This window comes from Calypte anna, chromosome 1 (genome assembly GCF_003957555.1).
Source record: "Calypte anna isolate BGI_N300 chromosome 1, bCalAnn1_v1.p, whole genome shotgun sequence".
Classification (NCBI taxonomy): domain Eukaryota; kingdom Metazoa; phylum Chordata; class Aves; order Apodiformes; family Trochilidae; genus Calypte; species Calypte anna.
Genome location: NC_044244.1, coordinates 180,530,289 through 180,552,198, shown reverse-complemented (window position 1 = coordinate 180,552,198; position 21,910 = coordinate 180,530,289). Strand labels below are relative to the sequence as shown.

At 39.5% G+C, this 21,910-nt stretch overlaps 1 protein-coding gene across 4 annotated transcripts in view; it reads right to left on the bottom strand.

Moving 5' to 3' along the window:
- Nucleotides 1-21,910, bottom strand: part of CRYL1 (crystallin lambda 1) — a 56,602-nt gene that overhangs the window by 31,986 nt on the left and 2,706 nt on the right. For all 4 annotated transcript variants that reach the window (XM_030467451.1, XM_030467474.1, XM_030467461.1 and 1 more), the window contains one exon: nucleotides 12,276-12,402. In XM_030467451.1, the coding sequence (XP_030323311.1) occupies nucleotides 12,276-12,402 (127 nt within the window). The remainder of the gene's footprint in view (nucleotides 1-12,275; nucleotides 12,403-21,910) is intronic.

Sequence of the window (21,910 nt, the reverse complement as noted above, 5' to 3'; positions counted from 1 at the left end):
TCCTAGAACAGTTGTACTCCATTAAAGGATTAAAGGTAGCAGGCATTATTTAATTACACTCAGAAAATACCTAGCAGCTACGTGACCAGCCTATGAACTCTTAAAGAACTAGAAAAAGATCAACATATACTATACCCAAACAAGCTGATTGAGATCTAGTTGCCCCTAATTAAAAAGTTGCATCATATGACACAATCCCTTAAATGCCAGTACATGGAAACCTAGGGAGTACTATCTGCTTAAATCCAGTGGCTCTGTGTTTTTGTACAAGCCTTTCCCACCATGCTGTCCAACACTTGTGTTTGCACACAGGTCCCTGCTCATCTAAGAATTCACCTCTATTTAAATGGTAGCATCTACCCAGGTTCTTCCTATCCATTTTCAGGTATACCAAGGTAGAGACTCATCTGTACCACTTTCTAGGAAACCCCACCACCCCCTTCAGATATTACTTTCTCCTTACACTAGCAATGAGAATTGCTGGCAAGGCTTTGGATTTATTAGCACTGGAGGTAAAAGAAACAAAGCATGGCTTGAATTAAAGCACAGCAACACAGTGGTATTGTCCTACACAAGCATGGCAGTATAAGAGGAAAGCCAAACATTAGCAACCATGCAGCAACAAGCAAACCACTTTTTCTAAGTGCAAGGAGCATCAAGCTTTCTCAACAGCAAGCATGGAGTCTGCCAGTAGTTACCAAGAATAAGGAATTGCTGAGTAAAGAAGTTTGAAGGCCACAGCTGCACAATGATGAGTTCCCACCTCCTTACTAGATTCTGGTAGCTGCATATTCAAAACATAATGTTTCTTTTCTGATAATCTTTATATGAAGATTTATGATAATGTAAATTCCTGGAAGCAAAGACAACCTTGAACAAAGCAACCTTGAGCTCCCCTAGACCCCTCTTTGTCCCAGCACTGTATCCCATGTCATGGGATTTTTCTAAGCAAATTCTGTCCTCAAATTTACAACCTCTACAGAAAGTTAGAGGTTGGAAAGGACCTCGAAAGATGTGGCCTCACCAGGGCAGAGTAAAGGGGGAGGAGAACCTCTCTCAACATACTAACCATTCCCTTTCTAATGCACCCCAGGATGCCATTGACTGTTTTGGCCACAAGGGCACATTGGTGGCTCATGGTCATCCTTCCATCCACCAGCACCCCCAGGTCCCTTTCCCCTGTGCTGCTCTCAAACAGCTCAGTCCCCAACCTGAACTGGTTCTTAGGGTTTTTCTTTCCCAGATGCAAGATTCTACACTTATCTTTGTTCTAATTCATTACATGTCTCCCCACCCAACTCTCCAGCCTGTCTAGGTCCCTCTGAATGGCAGCACAGCCTTTCTCAGTGGCCTTCAGGCACTCCTCCCAGCTTTGTGTCATCAGGAAACTTGCTGAGAAGCCACTGTCCCATCATCAAGCTCATTGATAGAGATGTTGAACAAGACTGGACCCAGCACTGATCCTACTAGTCACAGGTCTCCAGCTGGACTCTGTGCCATTGATCACCACTCTTTGGGCTCTATTATATAGCCAGTTCTTAATCCATCTCACTGCAGATTCTTCTGTCCCACATTTCCTGAGCTTGCTCAGAAGGATGTTATGGGAGACTGTGTCAAAAGCCTTGCTAAGGTCAAGGTAGGCTACATCCACTGCTCTCCCTGCATCTATACATTCAGTCACAACATCATAGAAGGCTATCAGATTAGTCAAGCATGATTTCGTCTTGGTCAATCCATGCTGACTACTCCTGATAACCTTCTTCTCTTCCAGGTGCTTAGAGATGACCTCCAGAATCCGCCACTCCATCATTTTTCCAGGGATGGAGTTGAGGCTGACTGGTCTGTAATTGTCTGGATCTTCCTTCTTGCCCTTTTTGAAGACTGGAGTGACACTGGCTTTCCTCCAGTCCTCAGGCACCTCTATGTTTGCAATGATCTTCTGAAAATGATGGAGAGCATTAGAGCAATGACACCAACAGCTCTCTCAACACTCTTGGGTGCATTCCATCAGGACCCATGGACTTGTGTATATTCAATCTGCATAACTGATCTCTAACCCATTCTTCATAGACCAGTGGTGAGTGTTCTTTCTCTCTTATGTCTAGGGTCTGGAGTTCACAGGGGCTGGTCCTAGGAGTGAAGACTGAAGCACAGAAGGCACTCAGCAGCTCTGCCTTCTCTTCATCCTCTGTTATCAGGGCTCCTGCCATTCAGCAGTGGGCCCACATTTTCCCTACTCTTCCTTCTTACTGATTAGATTTGAAGAAGCTCTTCCTGTTTCCTTTTACTTCCACTGCCAGTTTGAGTTCCATGAGGGCTTTGTTGCCTTCCTACATGCTCTGACAACATTCCTATAGTTCTCCCAAGTGACCAGTCCCTTCTTCCATGAGCTGTGAATTTCTTTCTTCCACAAGACTTTTTTTCTGAAAGTTCCTTGTTGATCTGTGCACACCTCTTACCTCCTCTACCTGATTTTTTCCTCAAGGGAATGAACCTATCTTGGGCTTGAAGGAAGGGATATTTAAAAACTGGCCAACTTCCTTGAGCTCCCTTCCCTTCCAGAGTCTTAGACCATGGGATTCCTGCAAGTAGATCCTTAAAGAGTATGAAGTTAGCTCTGCAGAAGTCTAGGGTTGTATTCCTGCTTATAGACCTTCTTCTTCCTTGTAAAATAATAAACTCCATCATGTCATGGTCACTGTCACCAAGGCTGTTTAAAACCTTAACAATGCCAACCAGACCTTCTTTATTCAATAATACAAGGTCCAGCAGTGCACCTCTCCTTGTTGGTAATTCAACTAGCTCCATCATAAAGTTATCATTGATGCACTGCAAGAGCCTTTTGGACTGGATATGCTTGGCTGTGTGGGCTTTCCAACAGATATCAGAGTTATTGAAGTCACTCATAAGTACTAAAGAGTGGGATCTAGTGGCTACTTCCAGTTGACTATAGAAGGCCTCATCAGCAGCAAGAAACCAAGCTTGGCTCCCCTAAGTCCAAGGTTGTGATGCCACTTTTTGTCTTGCTTATCCTCTCAGGATCCTCAATTCTAACCAAGGCTTTTCCCCAGCCTTCATATCTCCAAATAGTTCTTCCTTGTTTCTAAGTATGAGGTCCACTATACTCTGTCCATTCTTTCTGCTCCTCAACTATCTGTCACCATGAATGCATTCCAGAATGCACCTGAATTGTTTGTGCTCTTCTGTGCTGTCCCTAAAGCCAGGGAGACCCTCGTCTTCATGGTGAGACTTCAACCACATCAGTATCTCCTATGCTGAAGGGACAGCACAGGAGATACTGATTTGGTGATACTGACTTGCCAGAAAGACAAGGGCCTGCAAATGTTAATTTCTTCCAGTTGTCTGAAGGCCTTTTTTTCCTGATTAGGTGGTCTGTAGCAGACATCTACCACAATGCCTTCCACAGTGGTGGTCCTGTTAATCCTGACCCATAAGCTCTCCATTGGCTCCTCATTCAAACAGAGGCAGGGCTCTCTGCATACTACTTCACTGCTTGTAATACCCCAGACAGTTATTTCTCTCCTACCTAACCTCAAAAAGCTGGACTTCACTGCCATGCTGCAGTTGCTACAGCAAGATTGTCCTGTAGCCTTGCCCCATCATACTGCAGTAGAAAATTACTTTCAAGAGTCCTATGACTTCCTTCTTCTCAGTAAATTCAATAGGGCTACAAGTAGCTGGAAGATTGTATAGAAGTCATAACCACTCAGATTGCTACAAGGATGCTCTTCATCTTCTGCAATTAAGTGAGAATCTCCAGACATGCCACAAACCCTGGCTCTGTTCCTCTGTTTATAAACACAATTTACAGAATTTTAAGTGGTATCAGCTTTTCAGTGACAATTAGCTGACAATTTTGAGGCAGTTTTGTAGAACAGTTTCCAGAGTCAAGTAACAGCAGTCCTCTCCTCTTGCAGAATTAAGAAATAGCAGCAGCTTTTGGATCATCAAACTATCTCAAAAGCTGGAACTGCTTACTGTGACAGTAAAGCTGATTACTGTGAAAGCTGATTACTGTGACAGTAATCACTTTTCATCCAGCTTTTTGTGGGCAATAAAAATATTGAGAAGTAATTCTCCCCTCCCCATTCCACTGTTGAGTACTGTGCCCAGTTCTGGGGTCCCCAGCATAAAAAGGACATAGAGGTGTTAGAGGAAGTCTAGAGGGCCATGAAGATGATCAGAGGGGTGGAGCATGAAGACAGGGTGAAAGAGTTGGGATTGTTCAGCCTGGAGAAGAGAAGGCTCCAGGGAGACCTAATAGCAGCCTTCCAGTATGTGAAGGAGACCTACAGGAAAACTGGAGAGGGACTTTCTGCAAGGGCATGTGGTGACAGGATGAGGAGTAACAGATTTAAACTGGAATATGGTAGATTTAGGGTAAAATTAGGAAGAAATTCTTCACTGTAAGGGTCGTGAGACACTGGCACAGGTTGCCCAGAGAAGAGTGGATGCCCCCTCCCTAGCAGTCTTCAAAGGCCAGGTTGGATGGGGCTTTGAGCAACCTGGTCCAGTGGGAGGTGTCCCTGCCCATGGCAGAGGGTTGGAACTAGATGAGCTTTAAGATCGCTTTCAAACCAAACTGTTCTATGATTCTATGATCTTTACAGGAATAAGAAGCAAAGAGTTCTGAAGAATCTTAGAAAAGAAGCTTTTCTGAAAGATTTGTACATAATCCATTTACACAAATTCTTTCATTATCTTCTACAGTTATAATCTACAAGTAAAAAATAACTTCCCAGAAAACACTTGAGGCTTAAATAGTTTTATTTTCAATCTACCAAGTTCTTTTAGAATGCCATATTTCTAAAATGAAGCTTGATTTGACAAAAACCTAATTAAAGAAGGGACTGTGGATTGAAAACAGTATTCAAGTTCTCTGTATAAAGGCAGAGATTAAAAATATCTGAAAAAGAGACCTGGATATTTAGTTAAATGAAATATAGATTTAAAAACACTATTACTGTACTGTACAGTCAAGTATTACTATTCCAAATAATTTAACCACATCTAGACAATACAAATGTTTTTGGTAACAAACTAGTTAACTTCAGAAAGAAAAGTACATATGCTAAAATAATCTCTGCAAACTAAACGTCAATTTATCAAAGTCAAATGCCACCTATTTGCTCCACTTGGATATGCATTCAGACTGCTGTTTGTCATTACCACTTTAAAGATGCATAGTATATGGATATAAAAGTATATCAGGATATTAATTAAAACAAGGTGCCAAATAAAGATGGTGGGGAGAAAACATATTTACTTATTTTACTTATTTACATTTTTTAAAAGTGTTATTACCCTCACCTGAGGGTAAAGGCAGGGAGAGCAGATGGGTGGGAGACACCCACTCCTCACCACTGTACAGGTTTGGGATGCAGAACAGAAACATGAGACATGTACACACAGCTGTTACTGAAGTAGTCTCTAGGCTACTGTACACCCTTCAGTGTAGCACAGGCATTTTGACCAGTTAAAAAAAAAAGAAAATTAAAAGGAAAAAAGCCACACAAAACCAGCAAACAGCACAGACTGATAACTGACATGATTATGTTAGAGTATGAGTAAAACTCAACCTCCCATCAGCTGGGGACACAGGGAAAGCAGGAGGAGCAACCTGTCTGTGCACCGTGCACCACAGCAAGAAGGTGAGGTTAAGAGGGACTTGATCCTGGAACAGCTGGAGGTGATGCGGAAACCAAAACCATACAGGATACACACAAGGGAACAGAAGCTCCTCAGGCTGTTTGTCCTTCCTTCCCCTGCAGACATTCATGCCACATACCTGGGTGCTCAGCTTCCTCAAAGATGGTTTCAAGCACGTGTCCAAATACCAGATCATTGACAAGAATGCACTTGGTGACGAAAGACACTTTTGCTGTAAAATAATTCTAATAAGCCCCAAATAAGCCCCACAATCTTGGCAACCAAGATTTTCTTTTCAACCCATGAAAGAAATCCTATCATATACACCAAGGGTAATAAAGCAGGCTAAGGATAATAGTTCCTTTAACTGAAAAGCAGACTGGCAATTTCTTGCTGATAGGGTCACATTACCAAAATCTGATAATTAAAAAAAAAAAAAAACCAACAGAAATTAAATAGAAAGGCATGGTCACACATGCTCAAATCCTGAGGCTTCAGTTACAACCTTTCTACAGGGTAGGTATGCACTGAAGCAAAATGCTTAACACAGAGCAGAAAAAAGCAGGATATCACGTTAGGATTTTAGCAACAGGTTAGCTCATTTTTGACAAGACAGTTGTCAAGGTATTATTGCTCCTGCCCTGGGATGGGGATTGGGCTGAATAACCTCTGAAGTCTCCTCCAGCCTGAATTTGGGTAACTCTAGTTGGTGGGGCAGTAAAGGTAAAGCTGAATATTGTAGTAAAGTTAGGGTCTTCTCATAGCCTGTTCTGCTGAGGAGCAGTGGACTACAGGGGAGGCAGCCAGGGGGTAACAACACCCCTGTACAAGCTTAACTCTGATTCATACAGTTTGAACTGGTTTAAATTTCCATTAAAAATACAGTTATAGAAGTATCTTACAGCAAATCTGCAACTGCCTGGCTTTTAGAAGAATGTTAAGTTCATATTCAGAAAAGCTTTAATAGAATTCAAGAACATCAACTGAAGGACAGTAGATGAATAAACTTATTACAAAGCCATTGTAAAAACATCAGCTAAAGCACCAGTAATTTCAGGCTAATGTAATTAAAAAAAAAAAAAAAGCTATAACTCATTTCAAATCTAAAGAAGTGATAACTTCTTCATTGTCCTGAATTTATGAGTTCATACCAGTGTGAAATCTGATGCTTCTTAAATCACTACCTGTTGAGTGACATGAAAGACTGTCTACACATGATACTGTACAAGTAAATAACATTTTGGTGAAGTGAAATCCAGCATTTATACGGAAACATTTTGTATTTTCCTACAGTTCAAAATCATACCTTGTTAAGGAACTGAAGCAATAAAAATATCAAGTTACTGCCATGTTATATTGCTTAGAATAAATGACTGAATTAGAGATGTCTGTTCAATCTTTAGTACAAAATAGGATTTGAGGGCATACCAGTTCTTAGAACTCCATTTTCTGAAGTCAAACATACAGATTTGGAAGGTTTGGGGGGACTGTGTGGGGTTTTTTGTATTTTTAGGTTTTAAGACATAAAACAAATGAAGTAAAGTTTTGTTTCATCTAGTATCAGTATCATGCCATGAAGTGATCCACCCTTTTCCAAGATGTTCATGTGTCCTACAAAACTTTCAAAAGGCAAATAAGCTTATCAGGCTGCTACATAAGACATGAAGATTCTTTTTGTTCCCTTAGGTAAAGGGCAACATGATCTCAAACAGCTTGATTGATATCCTCCTCCCCACATCCTCTTCTGAAGATAAGCCAATCTCTTTTCTTCTACTGTGATCTTATCCACCCTGAAATATAGGGGAAGTACTCCAGAAGAAGCAACAGAAATACAATACAGCTCCAGAAAGGAGACCAGGGAGAACTGAAAGAGTACCTGAAGAGCAAGATTAACTGCTGGGCAGGATGACAAAGCAGTGACAACTTTCTGTAACAAGGAACAAAACTGTACTCAAGTCTGTAATGGTAGACCACACCAATTGTCATACGCTCAGGACAGATGGGGGGTGAATGGCAGAAAGTTTGGAAGGACAAATGTCCATTCAGCAGCAACACCAAGGGAATGATGCTGGCATGCCCTTACCTAAACATTATCTTTCAGTTCAACTCCAACATTGACTTAAGTATTTTACATCAAGTCTTTGAGATCGGGCAATTTCAAACCCTAAAATCAGGAAAATAGCTTTCTCAAAACCTTGACAAAGGCAGCAAGTCAGGTCACATGCTTAAAATCAGCTCTCTCTGAAACCAAAACATAACTTCTGGTACCTTGGGTCAATGTTTAAGATAAGCAGAGTAAAACCAGTCCTAAGGTTATATTTACCCAGCTGAGAACAAACAGATTCATGTTTGTTGGTCCAGTGCTCAGAGCTGACCAGTGACCTGTCCAGAAGAAGCCATGTTACAGCTACACTTGCACACTCTGACTTCCAGCAGATTTGTATTTATAGAAGTACATCATTAACACAGCTTCTAGACCAGGATGGTAGTCTATCATATATGCTCAGGACATCTGAAGATACCTTCACCCATGCTGCCTGCAGATATTCCCTCATCCCTAGAAGGAAAAGGGTTCTCAAAAGCCAAAAGGAAAGGGGCAAAGGGAAAAAAAAAAAAAAAAAAAAAAAAAAGCAAGCTAGTGGTAGGAACTGGGGAACAAGTACCCAATAATCAAAAGACAATTTTTTACAACTGGAAATGAGAGACATCTACTGTCAATGCTTCCAAGTCAATGCTGGTTTACTATCCTGAGGCATTACCAAGCTTTCTGAAATTCAGTGACACTGTTTTTCTAAATATGTCTAACTCGGACAGATAAAAGGAGCAGCAAGATCTAAAAAAAGACCACAGTAAAAATCTCTTAGTGTTGTTATCACCACTTCAAAGAGTTTACAAGGATGGGACTGGACACTAGGAACATGTGCTCTCTTTTTAAAGAGGGGAGGAAAAAAAATAAATGCACCTTTCTAAGGCTTTTAGATAGAGTTCCTTTACACCAAAAATTAATAAGTATCTCAGACCACATGTACAAGTTACAAGCCTAATTTCATCCCCTTGCCAGTCTGCATTGTCCCATGCCACAGCACAACCGAGGGGTTTGGAGAACACCTCTCAGTCACCCTCCATGCCTGCTCTAACCAGCCAGCCAGCCAGGCCTCACAATTCACCAGTGTACACAGCAGCTCAAGTGTCAGGAGTAAGATCCTACCTATAGTTACCTTATCTTCCTCTGAGAGCTAGTAAACTTCATTATTCTGCTTGTAAAATGTTCCAAAGCAAAGCATTTAAAGAAAATGTTTTCATTTTACTAGCATTGTGGTTAAGAGATCACACAAGTGCTGCACTGAATTCTGCTCAGCTTATATTTAGGAACCAGACACAGATCTGTTTTAATAGTAAAATGTGTACTAGTAAGTTCAGTACCCAATAATCATATAAAGAAAACAGAAAAAAGTCATTATATATTTATGCAGGAAAGTTAAAAGCACAATATTAAGGAACATTTACCTCTGTTCCTTTTTTGTTCCTCTAGGGAAAGGGCAACATGATCTCAAACAGATTGATCGATATCCTCCCCTATCCTTTTCCAAAGCTTGGAAACTCTCTGGATAGCCCCATGCCAGGGACATTACAGTACAAATATATCCCTTCATTTGTCTCCCTGAAGTTACCAGTGAGTGGAAAAGTTATTGCAGAACTAAAGCTTTTAGTGATGCAAAAGGCTTGCAGCGCACATCTAGCTAAATGCTAGGGGTTATGCACATACTCCAAGTACCATAGAAAAGTTCTAATGGAAGTAGATGAATATTCATTCATTTGATGAATATTCAGTTTTAGAGCAAAAAATAGACTGAGTTCCTTCTCAAGTTGATGACCAATCGAAACAAGTTACTTCACAAGAATGCTCAGGAGAGTGAATATATAAAATAATATGCATCAAGGCATACCTTGTTTTTAAAGGTTCGTTACATTACTGTTACAAATTTTCTTACTCAGTCCTTCCAATTATTTCTGGCATATTTTTCACTTTTGTATCTTCATTCAAATAGTTTAAGAAGTTCCACTCATTTTAAGTTATTCCCTTATATGTTGTTTTCATGGGACACACTCTGCAGAATTCATTAAAGGAGTACAAAGATCAAGGCAATTTTTAAAGCTTGGTCTTACTCTACCAAAGGGCAAATTTGAGATGTTAAGATTTAACCAACAGAAACCGAGGGCAGATAAATGCAGTTCTCATGGAAATCTTCTAACAAGTTAATCAGTAGGTTATATAATTAAGAAAGAAAACAGAGTCCTCTATATTCATTTAACATTAATGCTCATTTTATGTTCATTTTCAAGAAGCCAGAGGTCAAAACACTTGCATTCATAAGTCAAAATTAGTCCACTTTGTCCTTCCAGGTCCTCTAGGCAATGTTTCACAAATTTAATTCAGTTAAGCCAGAAAGGAGTCTGTTCATTGCTGAAATAAGGCTGTGAGCCTAGAATTAAGATTATTTGACCCCATTTCCAAGAAGAAAGTAAAGACTAGTTCAACTAATTTTCCCATTTAAATTGTGTATTTGTTTACACTTTGTATCAAACCAAAATGTGATACTATGGTTTGAAACTGATGAATATCATTGTGTTTCACACATTAATTCCCCACAGTCATAGTGCAGCTACTCCTTTTAAAATTATTTTTATTTATATGCTTAATGACTACATATGAAGAGACACCAAAAGAGTTAAGGGAAAATAATAGCAGGAAGCTTGAATTGCTCTATGTAGATTGTTGCTATTGAGAGACTAACTTCACAACACACAGAGAAGCCAGATTCTTCTCAGAAGTCTGTGGTGGTAGCAGAGTGGCAAGACACTAAAGTTGCAAGGTGAGAATTTCCAATTAGATATTAAGAAAGAAATTTAACAGTGAGGATAATCAAATACTGTAACAGGTTGCCCAAAGAAATCAGAAGTGCTTATCCTTCAGAGATATTAAAAATTCAACTGCACAAATCCTGAGCAAGTTGAAGTAAAAATTGGTCCCACAGCAGGCTGGCCAGATGACTTCCACCATAATTACTTTTATTCTGCAACATTTGCCCAATGCTTGCTTCATAGATCAGCTGATGGCAGCGACAAGGATGGATGATGCAGCCCTTGATTTAATATGAAGTAGCACACAGGACCTTTTTCAAAAATCATACTAAGATTCAACAACTCTGCACAGGTAACGAGTCAGGAACTCCATCACAGCTACACTTAGCTTCAAAATAAGATACTAAAATGAAAGGGAGGATATAGTAGAGATGCAAAGTTGGCAGTAAGAAGGGCCAGGTACAGAAAGCACACAAAGTATAAGACACCCTATGGACACAGTAGGTAGCAAGAAAACTTGAAAGAGCAAAAGAGAACAGGCAGAACTAAAAGACAGTACTAGAATCGGGACAGCAGCCTTCACAATGTTACATAAATGGGGAAGAATCAAAACAACCTTTTCATAGCAAAGTCCTGATTCCCAGACCTCGCAGAATTCTCTAAAGGAAGCAGCAAGCACAGGCACCAGAGTCATGTAGCTGAAGCAGTGTGAAAAACGAGAAGTCTTGCAACAAAAAATAATAGAAGCTTTCAAGTGAGTTAATTGGTCATATACAAGTTAAAAGGTTCTTTCATGGACAGTAACTGGCAAAGAGGTAGTAAACAGACAGTAGGAAGAACAGTCAGTCCTAATTCAGTGGAAGATGCTGACTAGTACTGTTTCTACATTGCAGTTAACCAGACTGTAGGATTCACAGCCTTCAGCGGTATAAATTGTAAACTCTTGGGTGCAGCACAGATGCCTGCAGACACAGTTAGTGGTACAACACTGGAATAACACTGGGGGACCATGTAAGGCAGGAGATGCCAAGTCCAATGCAAACTCATTCACACCTCCTCCCAGAATTTGTCCCTTATTTACCTGTTCCCTGAACTATGCCCATACCAGTGTGCATACTAATAATTAAGCAGCCACAAACTATCAGGTTTAGTGGTATAGCTTTTTCCTCATCCCAATTTTACTTATATCTATTCCAGTCCTATATATCAACCCTATTTGTAATACTTTTTAATACTACCACTTGGTCAGATTGCTGGTTTTGTCTACAGTGGCTCCCTACAGTTAGAACTGAAGACACTCCTGTGAACTCATGCTCCCTACTTTCCAGAAGTACCTGGAAAGGCAGAAAGACATTTTAGTCCCAACACTAGAATGCGTGGTGTTCCCTAAGACATAATCTCTACCCTAAGAACCTTCTGCTGCCTCACCTCCCCACATTAGTTGGTCCTTCTAAGAAGTACCATCTTTGATACAAATAGAGGTCGGCAATTTTCTCTCAGCTTACTGAGCCACCAGCCTCTTCCAACATAACCCAGAAACTTGCAAGGACTTTCAAGTGGGGAAATCCTGCACAGAGGCATCATCTCCCATGTCAAGATATTAGATTAGAACTAACTTTAAATAAGCACAGCCACTCTTATATGGTCAGGATGTTGAACCCTCCATTGCCCATCAGCTGCACTTCACGGTTCTTGATCATCTTTCTCAACTGTTTGCTAGGAATTGTCAGATCTTTGCTTACCTGAATGAAAGTAGCACCCTCTACTGCTGCCTTCAGGTCTGTACAGCTGCTAATGAGAGAAAACTGCTGCTCCGCACTCAAATCTCCTTTCAGGAATCCTTTCTCCTCCAGATCCTTCATTTGTTTGCTGATAGAGACAATATATGTGCATTTAAGTACTTCATCATTGTTAAGCCACTACCAATTTTTAAAAAGATTCTTAACAAACCAGTAGTACTACATTATTTGCAATGCCACTGCATGTATTTACACGCAAATATATAGATTAATTTCAGTAATTTCTCTCCGCTCCCCCATCTTCTAAGATTTTTTTCCTTCTCTTCAAGCACCAACAGCTCTTAGATGTACACTAAAATCTACTCTTAAATGCAAGGTTGTCACCACTTCAAACCACTACTTTCACTAGCACTGGATCAGCAAGAGTTTTTCTATTCATATTTAATGGGAAGAGAAGTTCCTTTAGATGCTTCATCTATTACAAAGAGCAGCTCTATTGCTATGAGGTGCAACACTGTTTAGCTGTATAAGAACAAATAAATACATTCCATAGAGCCAGGAGTCCTTCCTAAAAAAACCCCATACTACTACATAGGTAATGAAGAGGAAGTATTAAAAAATTCAAGTAGTTACTAAATTAGGTGGACAGAGCTTGTTCAAGTACATGTTAGTCCTGAGGCTGGGCACACCAGCTTCTCAGAAAAGGTTTGAAACACTCAAATGTCCACAGCAGGCAAGCCATTTTCAAAACTTTTAAAAGTCATTCTAAGGAGCAATTTCCACAGATATTAAGTGGGATTAGACTATCTAATCACTATCTGACCACAATCAACGTAAAGCTATTTGAGGCCACAGTTAAATCTGTCAATTACTTCAAGCCAGAACTCCCCTGAGCCTTTGGTTATTATTCACCAAAACCTGCTCATCATAAAGAGAGGAAATTGAGCAAACGATTAGCAGCAGGGAAAAACCAAACAAACACTTTAAAAATCCTTTCTTCTTTGTAGCAATCTAGTTCTGAAGTTTTGGCTTCACTGTGCCCTCAGATCTTTAGCTTGAACAGCAGTGTATTATCCTGCCCTATCCTGGGAGCAACCCCACTAAAAATCAAGATAAGGAACACAGTAGTAGCAATTAACAGTAGCAAAAAATGCACAAAGCAGTTCTGCTCCAGGTTTAGCACAACAATCAGAAGAAATAAAATCCCTTCAGATCAAAGTATTTCAAATAACTTGGTAGCAAGATGTTAAGAGAAGCTCTCTTTGAAGCCATAAAGGTGAAACTGCACCTTCTAAACCTGACATGCACCCATATTTCAAACTGGGAAGAAGAAATCCAACAAAAATAATCCACGTGTATGCACACATGGCATTGACTCTTAAACACATTAACTTCCCCTCTTCAATTAACTGCTTCAGCAATTAAGTCCAGATAATAATTTTCTGTACTGCAAGTTCTAACACTTCCTCTGGTTTTGGCAGAGCTGGTCACGGACAATGATTTTTTACTCTTAGGCAAAGCACACCTGGGTGAACAGCAAGGCACCATGTTCTGTTTACATTAGACAAGAGCTTTGAAAAGGTTCAATTCATTCTTAGCTGGAAAATGAAGCCAAGGGTCACACATTTTTTAGACACTGCTCAGGTCTGCCCTTTTTCATCCCCTGGAATCCTTTTGATTTGGCACCAAAATTAGTATTCCTACCAGTTTATGCAATCAAAAACTGGTGCAGAGTTCCATTAAGAGCTTTCTGCCTCTTTTTTCAAATACAGATGTAGTTAAAATCTCAGACCTTTCCAACTCAAAGCTTAACTAGTCAGAAACTCTTTTCTGATAAGTTTGTGGGTTTTTTTTAAAAGCACTTCAAAAAAAAACAAAGGAAAAAAAGAGAGGAAAAAACAAAGTGCTCAAACACACAACCCTCCAGAAAGCATCACAGAAATAAGCAGGAAATCCATCAGTTTCTGGATGAGTTCCCTATTTTGTTTCTTAACAACAGAGCAAATGGACAGTTAGAAAGCCCAGACTTGTCTTTCAGCAAACTGTGTGGTAAGGAATAGGAAACAGGAAACTTCAGCTTCATTTTCCAAGTTGCCAGGGTACAGCACAGCTAACTATGCAGGAGTTCCATCCAAGACTTAAGGCTTCCAGCATTCTAAAGGTGCCAATGATTCATCTGTAAAGAAACAGGTGCACCTAAGCTAAAGCATCCAAACTTTGGACTCCTTCACACATTTTGTTTGATGAGATGGTAAGGAATCAATCATAGAATCATTTAAGTTTGAAAAGACCATTAAGGTCATTGAGTCTAACTCTTAACCTGACACTGCCAAGTCCACCACAAATCCATGTCCATAAGTGCCACACCTACACATCTTTCAAATACCTTCAGGGATGGTGATTCAACCACTTACTAGGGCAGCCTGTTCTAGTGCTTGACAACTTTTGCAGGGAAAAAAAAAATTCCTAATACCCAATCTAAACCTCCCCCGGTGCAATGTGAGATATTTCCTCTAACTCAAAAGGACTTAATTAGCCATTGAGCAGAATTTACTTTCTCAGGTGCCCTTGCCTAAAATCAGCATCCTCCTCTTCATCATAGGCTACACTTTGCTTTAAAAAAAAAAAAAGTTTTACGAAACCACTACATAATTATTTATTTCTTTGAAAAAGGGGCTAAAGTTCTTGTTCACTTTCTGTGCAATATGACAAGTCTCATACTACCTCTGAAACTCTACACTGTGATTGGTAACTGAGGCATTCAAAAAGGCTAGAGTGACAGATTAGGAGATCTGACATTTATTTTTCTTTTTACAAAGTTTTACAGAAGTTTTTGGATTTCTTTTCTTTTTTTCTTTTCTTGTTTTTAATTTTATTTTTATTTTTTGCAGAAGGTTGCAGCACCCATCTCCTGCCCCATACAGTTCCTTCTCTGCCAGTGATGACCATCCTACCCTTTCTGCTTTTCTGTCATAAGCCATTAGACACTGTACTGTGCACCAAGAACATGGTTTCTTAATTAACCTGCAAATCACCATCTTCACACTTCAAAACTTATGGCTGGATAGATTTCTCCTCCTTAACAAAAATGCCAGCCATTTATTTAAATTGGTATAGTTATTTAAAGCATGGAATAGGAAATACAATTTGTGAATTACTTGAATTTTGCCTTCCCTCCCTGGAATTTTTTCTCCCTCTCCTTTCACCAATATACTTATTGACATTCTGGCTGTTTTATTACACAATTTAATTTTAATTTTTCCAAATGCTAAGACCTTCTTTATATTCCCCTGGGATTTCAGCTTGCCCTCACTATTGTGGCAAAGAGAGAGAAATTCCCCTAGTATTTATTTCACATCAAGGTACAAACCAGGTTTGTACATAAGAGCAGTGCACCACCGACCTCTGCTGGATGATTTTTTTATTCAAGACAGCCTAAACTTCAGGGCGAACATCCCTGAGAAGGGCCACAGACTGAGGTCACTGCAGCCACAGAATACACCACAAGAGTTGGTTGTGTGCAGCTTAAAGACTTTGACTAATATCTGTAAGATCTTTGACGAATGAAGAATTCTTATTTGTAAAAAATACAACTTCCTTTTAGAGCCCACAGTTTGACAATACCTCCAGAATTTTACTGTCCCTGACTACCCATGTCAACTCTACTCTGGGAACTGAGCCAGTATTTGCTTCAAGATTAAGCACCCGTTCTGTAACAACACTCCTGATCACATAAACTGCCTGGGATGCTTGTGCTTACAAACCCCATTCTGACAGGCTTTATGGGAGGACCTTGCAAGTGATGCTAATACTTAACCCACATGTTCACACTTCACTCCCTCACCTTTATTCACAGCTACTATTGGGTAGTCACAGTATTCAGCACACATTATTGCAACAAGTAAATACTTGCAAGATTAAAGACTGCTGAAGCACGAATTTACTGCCCAAACCAGCATAGAGAAATGAAGGAAGATGACAACAATATTATTCTTCACAATTTCAGTCAGCCACCACTGTCAAAGACTATGGCCATTAACCAGTCGTGGCATCAGACTGCTATCTAGAGCTGCTTGATAAATGAGAGGGCATGGCAAAAAAACCTACCCCAAATTGTTACTCATCCCATGTCTCTAGCCTGAGTCACAGCAGACCAAGTAGGAAACTAAAAGCCCTGACACTGGGACCAACTCACTGTCCAACACATAAAATAGCCAAAGAGTAAGCTGCTAATACTGAGTTGCAATTAGCCATCAGAAAGCCTTAGTAGCCATTTTCCCACTTTCTACTTTCCCCGTACTAAAGGTAAGTATACAAGATACCATCAGGAAAAGGCTACTACACTTTACTACTTCTTGAAAGAGCACAGCTGGCTACAAAACTATGTAGGTTTCTGTCCAGACAAGAGAAATCCAGTGCTGTCAAATGCACTTCATCCACAGCAATGGCAGTGCAGTAAGGAGGGACAGACACACTTTTGTTCATGTAATCAAGAGTGTTCCTATAGTCTGGGTGCCTTATCTTGAAGCAAATACTGGCTCAGCTCCCAGAGATCCTAGGAAGTCTCCAGTTCAGCTTGCACCCACAGTGGAACTATTGCTAACACGAGATGAGGTTATCCTTGGTTTGGCTTAGCCAAGTCTTGAAAGCCTCCAGAAATGGAGAGTTCCTCAGCTTTTTTGACAACCTGTTATTTCTGCAGCAAGATCATGCCTTCAGGGCTACAATGTTACTAGTATCACAAAAACAGGGTAGGATGGCTCCTGGATTACTGGAATGCTGGAATGGAAGGATTAAAGGCTCTTTACCAAGGACAGGCAGAGGGGTTAAGGAAGGAGTGTCACCCCTTAAATTGAACACCCAGGGATCAGGTTAGGAAAGTAAAACTCTGGCAGAATTAAATATGGTCAGGGACATCAAGGGCAACAAAAACAGGTTCTATAGGTATGTCACAGATAAAGCATTAAAAAATTGTGGGCCCTCTTCAGAAGGAAACAGAAAACCTGTCCATCCTGGAATATGGAGAAGGCCGAGATACTCAGTGACTTCTTTGCCTCAGTCTTCACCAGCAAGGGCTCAGGCCACACCACACAAATCACAGAAGGCAAAGACAGGAACTGGAAGAACGAAGAACCACCCATTGCAGAAGATGAGGTTCAACACCACCTAGGAAACCTGAAGGTGCACCTTATAGCTGCCTTACCATACCTGAAGGGAGGGAGGAGAGGGGTCTAAGCCAAGTCACATTTTGCCCTTGATATAAATAAAAAAACCTGTCAACACAATATAGCAATGCAAACCAGAGACTGGAAGAGGAAGCCAGTTTGGAAAAGTATTTAACCACACAGTCATGGAACAAGCCATGAGCATATAAAGTCTGTATCAGTGTAGTCCTCATGCTGCCAAACCAATCCAGTAAGCTGCTCCCCTTTTTACACGAACAAAGCATAAGAGGGCACCAGACAGCAAGAAGTAACATACATTGAAATGTCCTTTCTAGAGACTAGTCTCCTCTTAGAATGAGGAAGGTGATGAGCTTCATTTACAGGGGAAAGAGTCCTGCCAAAGGTTTGCCTCCTTGGCCTTGCAACCTACCATACACTGGGAACTTTGTTACAAGTTCCAGATTCCCTTTCTCAACAGTACAGAATTCTTAAAAGTACTTTTCTCTACTTGGACAAGGAAATGGTACTTTTTTCTAGCCCTTGTATCTTGTTAATTTTTCACTGCAATTTTGCTTCTATGCATGGAAAAATTAAGATTGCTTATTGCAGTATTACACTACTAGATAGCAAGTCCAATAAAATTTATGGTTAAATTAATATTTAACAAAGAGATTGTTTGGATCCAACACTTTCAAGGCCTAATACCTTTGAAATATGCAGAAGAGCAACCTATAGTCAGGTAAAGCTCACATACAAGTAATTTCACAGAGCAGTCTCACTTTAGAGTTCAGATTTAGTATCTTAGCACCATATATCCATTTTCAGCAGACAGGTTTACATGTAAGTCCATTCTGGAAGAGCAGTACTCAATAATATATTTTCATTTTAACTAACTACATTTAAATTAGAGTGTCCCCAGTATTTAATAGTCAAAGCTGCTTCTCTTCTGATCAAATATTTCAATGCTTTGATAGTAGTATTGCATTTCACTTGTATCTACATATTAAAAGCAACAATAGTAATTTATGTGCCCATAACCCTTTGCAACTACCCCTTTGGAAAGTCAACTTCAGTCTGACCCAGAAAGGTTTTCTACTTGGTTTAACAGAAGAAAAAAAGGATCAGAAAATAGAAAAGAGCTTCTTGTATAAATCTGCTGTTTAGAACAGTTGATACAATAATGTAGTTTTAAAAATAATTGTTTTCATATTTTAGCTCAGACTACTTTCTGGTATCTTCCAATTTTTTTTTACTGAAGTTAGCTATAGCCAGTATGCATAGACCTGTTTGATTTTATTTACTAAAAACAGTTACTTGCTCTTGGGTATAGAAAGAAAACAGAATGCATGCACATGTATCCAAGTTTTAATGTTCTCAACTGAGTCAACTATATTTTTTCCCTTGCAAGTCTTTTATTATATGTGCAAAGATTATCATATATCAGACACGAACCAGTTATGTAGGTTAAAAAATACAGTGTTTCCACTATAATTAACCAGTCTTAATCAACAGAATAGTTATGTTTAGAACAGCAGCAAAGTAACTACTCCAGAAATGTTTACATATTGAAACAATCTTCTGGGATTTTTGTGGGGCCTGCACTGGAGTATTTCTGCAACATACCTTTTAGGATTAGAATAGGGGGCTACTTGTTTTTTTAGTCTCACCATTTAAAAATTTATCAATCTTGAATTCAAACTAGAATCACAAGGTTGCAGAAGAAAGGATATGGGATATGAAAAATTACCTTTTCCAAGGCAGGTTACTACAGCTTGTATTCAGTAGGTCTAGCACAGCTGCTCATTATTCTATTCTTCAGCAGAACAGAGAGTACACACTGGTTCATAATGCCACTGGGACACTCAGTTCAATCCAACTGGCAGTCAGTTTTTTTATCAGGGCACTGACTGCCACACATCTGACAACAGACAGGTAGGCAGGCAGAAAATTCATCACAACACCTTAGACATTAGTAAACACACTCTCCTTTCTGTCTATGCTATACTGATACTGTGGCAACATGACATGCATTTCCATTCATTTCAGTAGATCCAAATTCCATGCTTTCATCTTATGTTCTACTCATAACCAAGTGTTTTGAATACTTTCACAGAGTACGCTTCAGATTTTCCATACAGATACATGCAGGGTCTCACAATCACTGTAGGTCCATCCCAAACTCATTCTAGTTCTCCTGCAGGACCACACACACTTGCTGTTGTGTGAGTTGAATTCATGAAGCTAATGACAGAAATGTCCTTCTGAAACAAAGCTTTCATAAATTCTGAACAATGACTTACAAGTTAATGTACTAAAAGACAATCACATAACAGTCAATACTTACGTATCATTTCTACTCCTTTTAGAACTGACTGTTGCTTAACTATTCAAATCCTACCTTTCCATAATTTTATAAAATATAGTTATAAATACATATATATATATAAAATATATATATAGTTTATAAAACTATAGTCTTCTGTATGGTTTCTCCTTAATGTGTAGAGTAGCTCCACATACTAAAAGTTCATGGACTGCAGACTACAATGGAACAAATACTTATCAATACTAAAGCAAAATAAAAACAAAACAAACAGAAAACCACACAAAATTTCTAAGCCTAAAAACTTCCATAAAAGTACTAAGGATCTGGAGGCACAAAGGAAAACAAATCCCAGCAAGTTCAGAGAAGCAGCAACCAGCTGGCTCTGTCAGTTGCTGTCTCCTGTGAGCCCTCTTTACTACTCAAGCTCCAGCTCTTACACGAGGACTGCATTAGTAACTCAAAGGGATTTACTGCAGGTTACATTCATGAAACCAGTGCAAAGAAATTCAAGTCTGACTATATTTCAATAGAAGCAATCATTAAAATACTGCTGGTTGACAAAACTGCATAGATTGTATTCTTATCACAAAAACTATATTGCCCTAAAACTGGGGGCTTTAACTACGATGTTGATTTGTGTGGTTATGATTCTATGTATAATGCATGATTCTATGTTACAATTGCCAAGATACACAATTATAAGTTAAGAACACCTTATGTAAAAGGCAAAACCTGCCTTGAACTCCTATAGGGCAGCACATGCAAGCATGGGACAGTACACATGCAAACAGCACTTGCTACCCTGTTACACATGACATTTTCTGCTTCATTTTTCCAAGCTGAACACCTAGCCTTAAAGTCCTCATTTTGCTATAAGAAAAAAAAAATAAGTGCATGAGCTGTCTTTAGCATTGTAGGCTGCAAAACTGCCTCCTCCACAATCTCACCATGGCTACAGCTATGACACTTCTGCAAAAAAACAGAAGTGTCTGTCATCTAGGCATAGCAACAGAGATGTTCAGTCTGACTAACACCTACCTGAAAAGAGAGGATAACAAATAATAATAATTTTTTAAAAAATTCTAGGAGATAGATTTTTCCCCTCTTTCATCATCAAGTCTTTTTTAGCTAATTTCATTGGATATTACATGCTGTTTAACTTCTGAACTCCTACAATGGAATAGAACTGACCTACAAAGGGCTCCTGAAGTCACTCCTCCTTGCTGTAGGCCTTGTTATGGGAAGCAAACTGTAGGGATGATGCATTGATCAGAAACTTTAGAATTAAATGCTGGTTCAGCAATATCAGACTGTGGAAAGAACCACTCACTCCATAAATGCACTCACTCTAAGGCATATAAAAATCAGTTTTTCAGGTCCAACAAGAACAGGTTAAATAGAACCAACCAGTCACAGGCCCTTCTGCCATAAGAACTAGAGGCCAAACAAAGCAACTGAGGAGCCAGGGTGAAAGCAAACAAAAGGCAGTAAGTAACTCTTCACACAGCAAGAAGTAAACCTGCAGAACACAAAGTCCTTTGGCAAGGAGGCTGCAGAAGGATTTATGTAGGTTCAAGGGGAGGTTAGAGACATACTTGGAAGAAACCTAGTTATAGTTACTGAATACACGAGCAGCTTCTAGGCACTGAAGATTGGGGGAGGGGAGCAGACAGGCAGGACTTGAACTTGTAGCTCTGCCATGTGCCAGAAGCATTTGGCTTTAGCCATAGTATCACAGTGCAATATAGTATAGGGCTGGAGGGTTGTTAGTTTGAACCAGGACAACTTGTTAGCACACTCTCAAATCTGCATCTTCTAAAGATGCTTCTCAGCCTCTACAAGAACTGATCAGTAGTTGCATTGCTAGTGGAACTACCAGTCTGCTCTTCTAGGACTCAAAAACTATTAGTTTAAGAATTAAAAAGAATCTAGTTATATTACACTAAACTATATAAGGGCTTCTCAGCAATCCATATCAACCTACTTCCATTTTAAAGCACTTTGCTGTCTTTCTATGCAAAAACACTTATGTTCATGTATTTTAAGCTTAGCCTATAGCTAACTTAATCATGGTAAACATATTTCGAAGAATTTTCATCTAAATTTAAGTTCTTAAATCATTACTTAAGAAGTCAGGTACTCTTCAG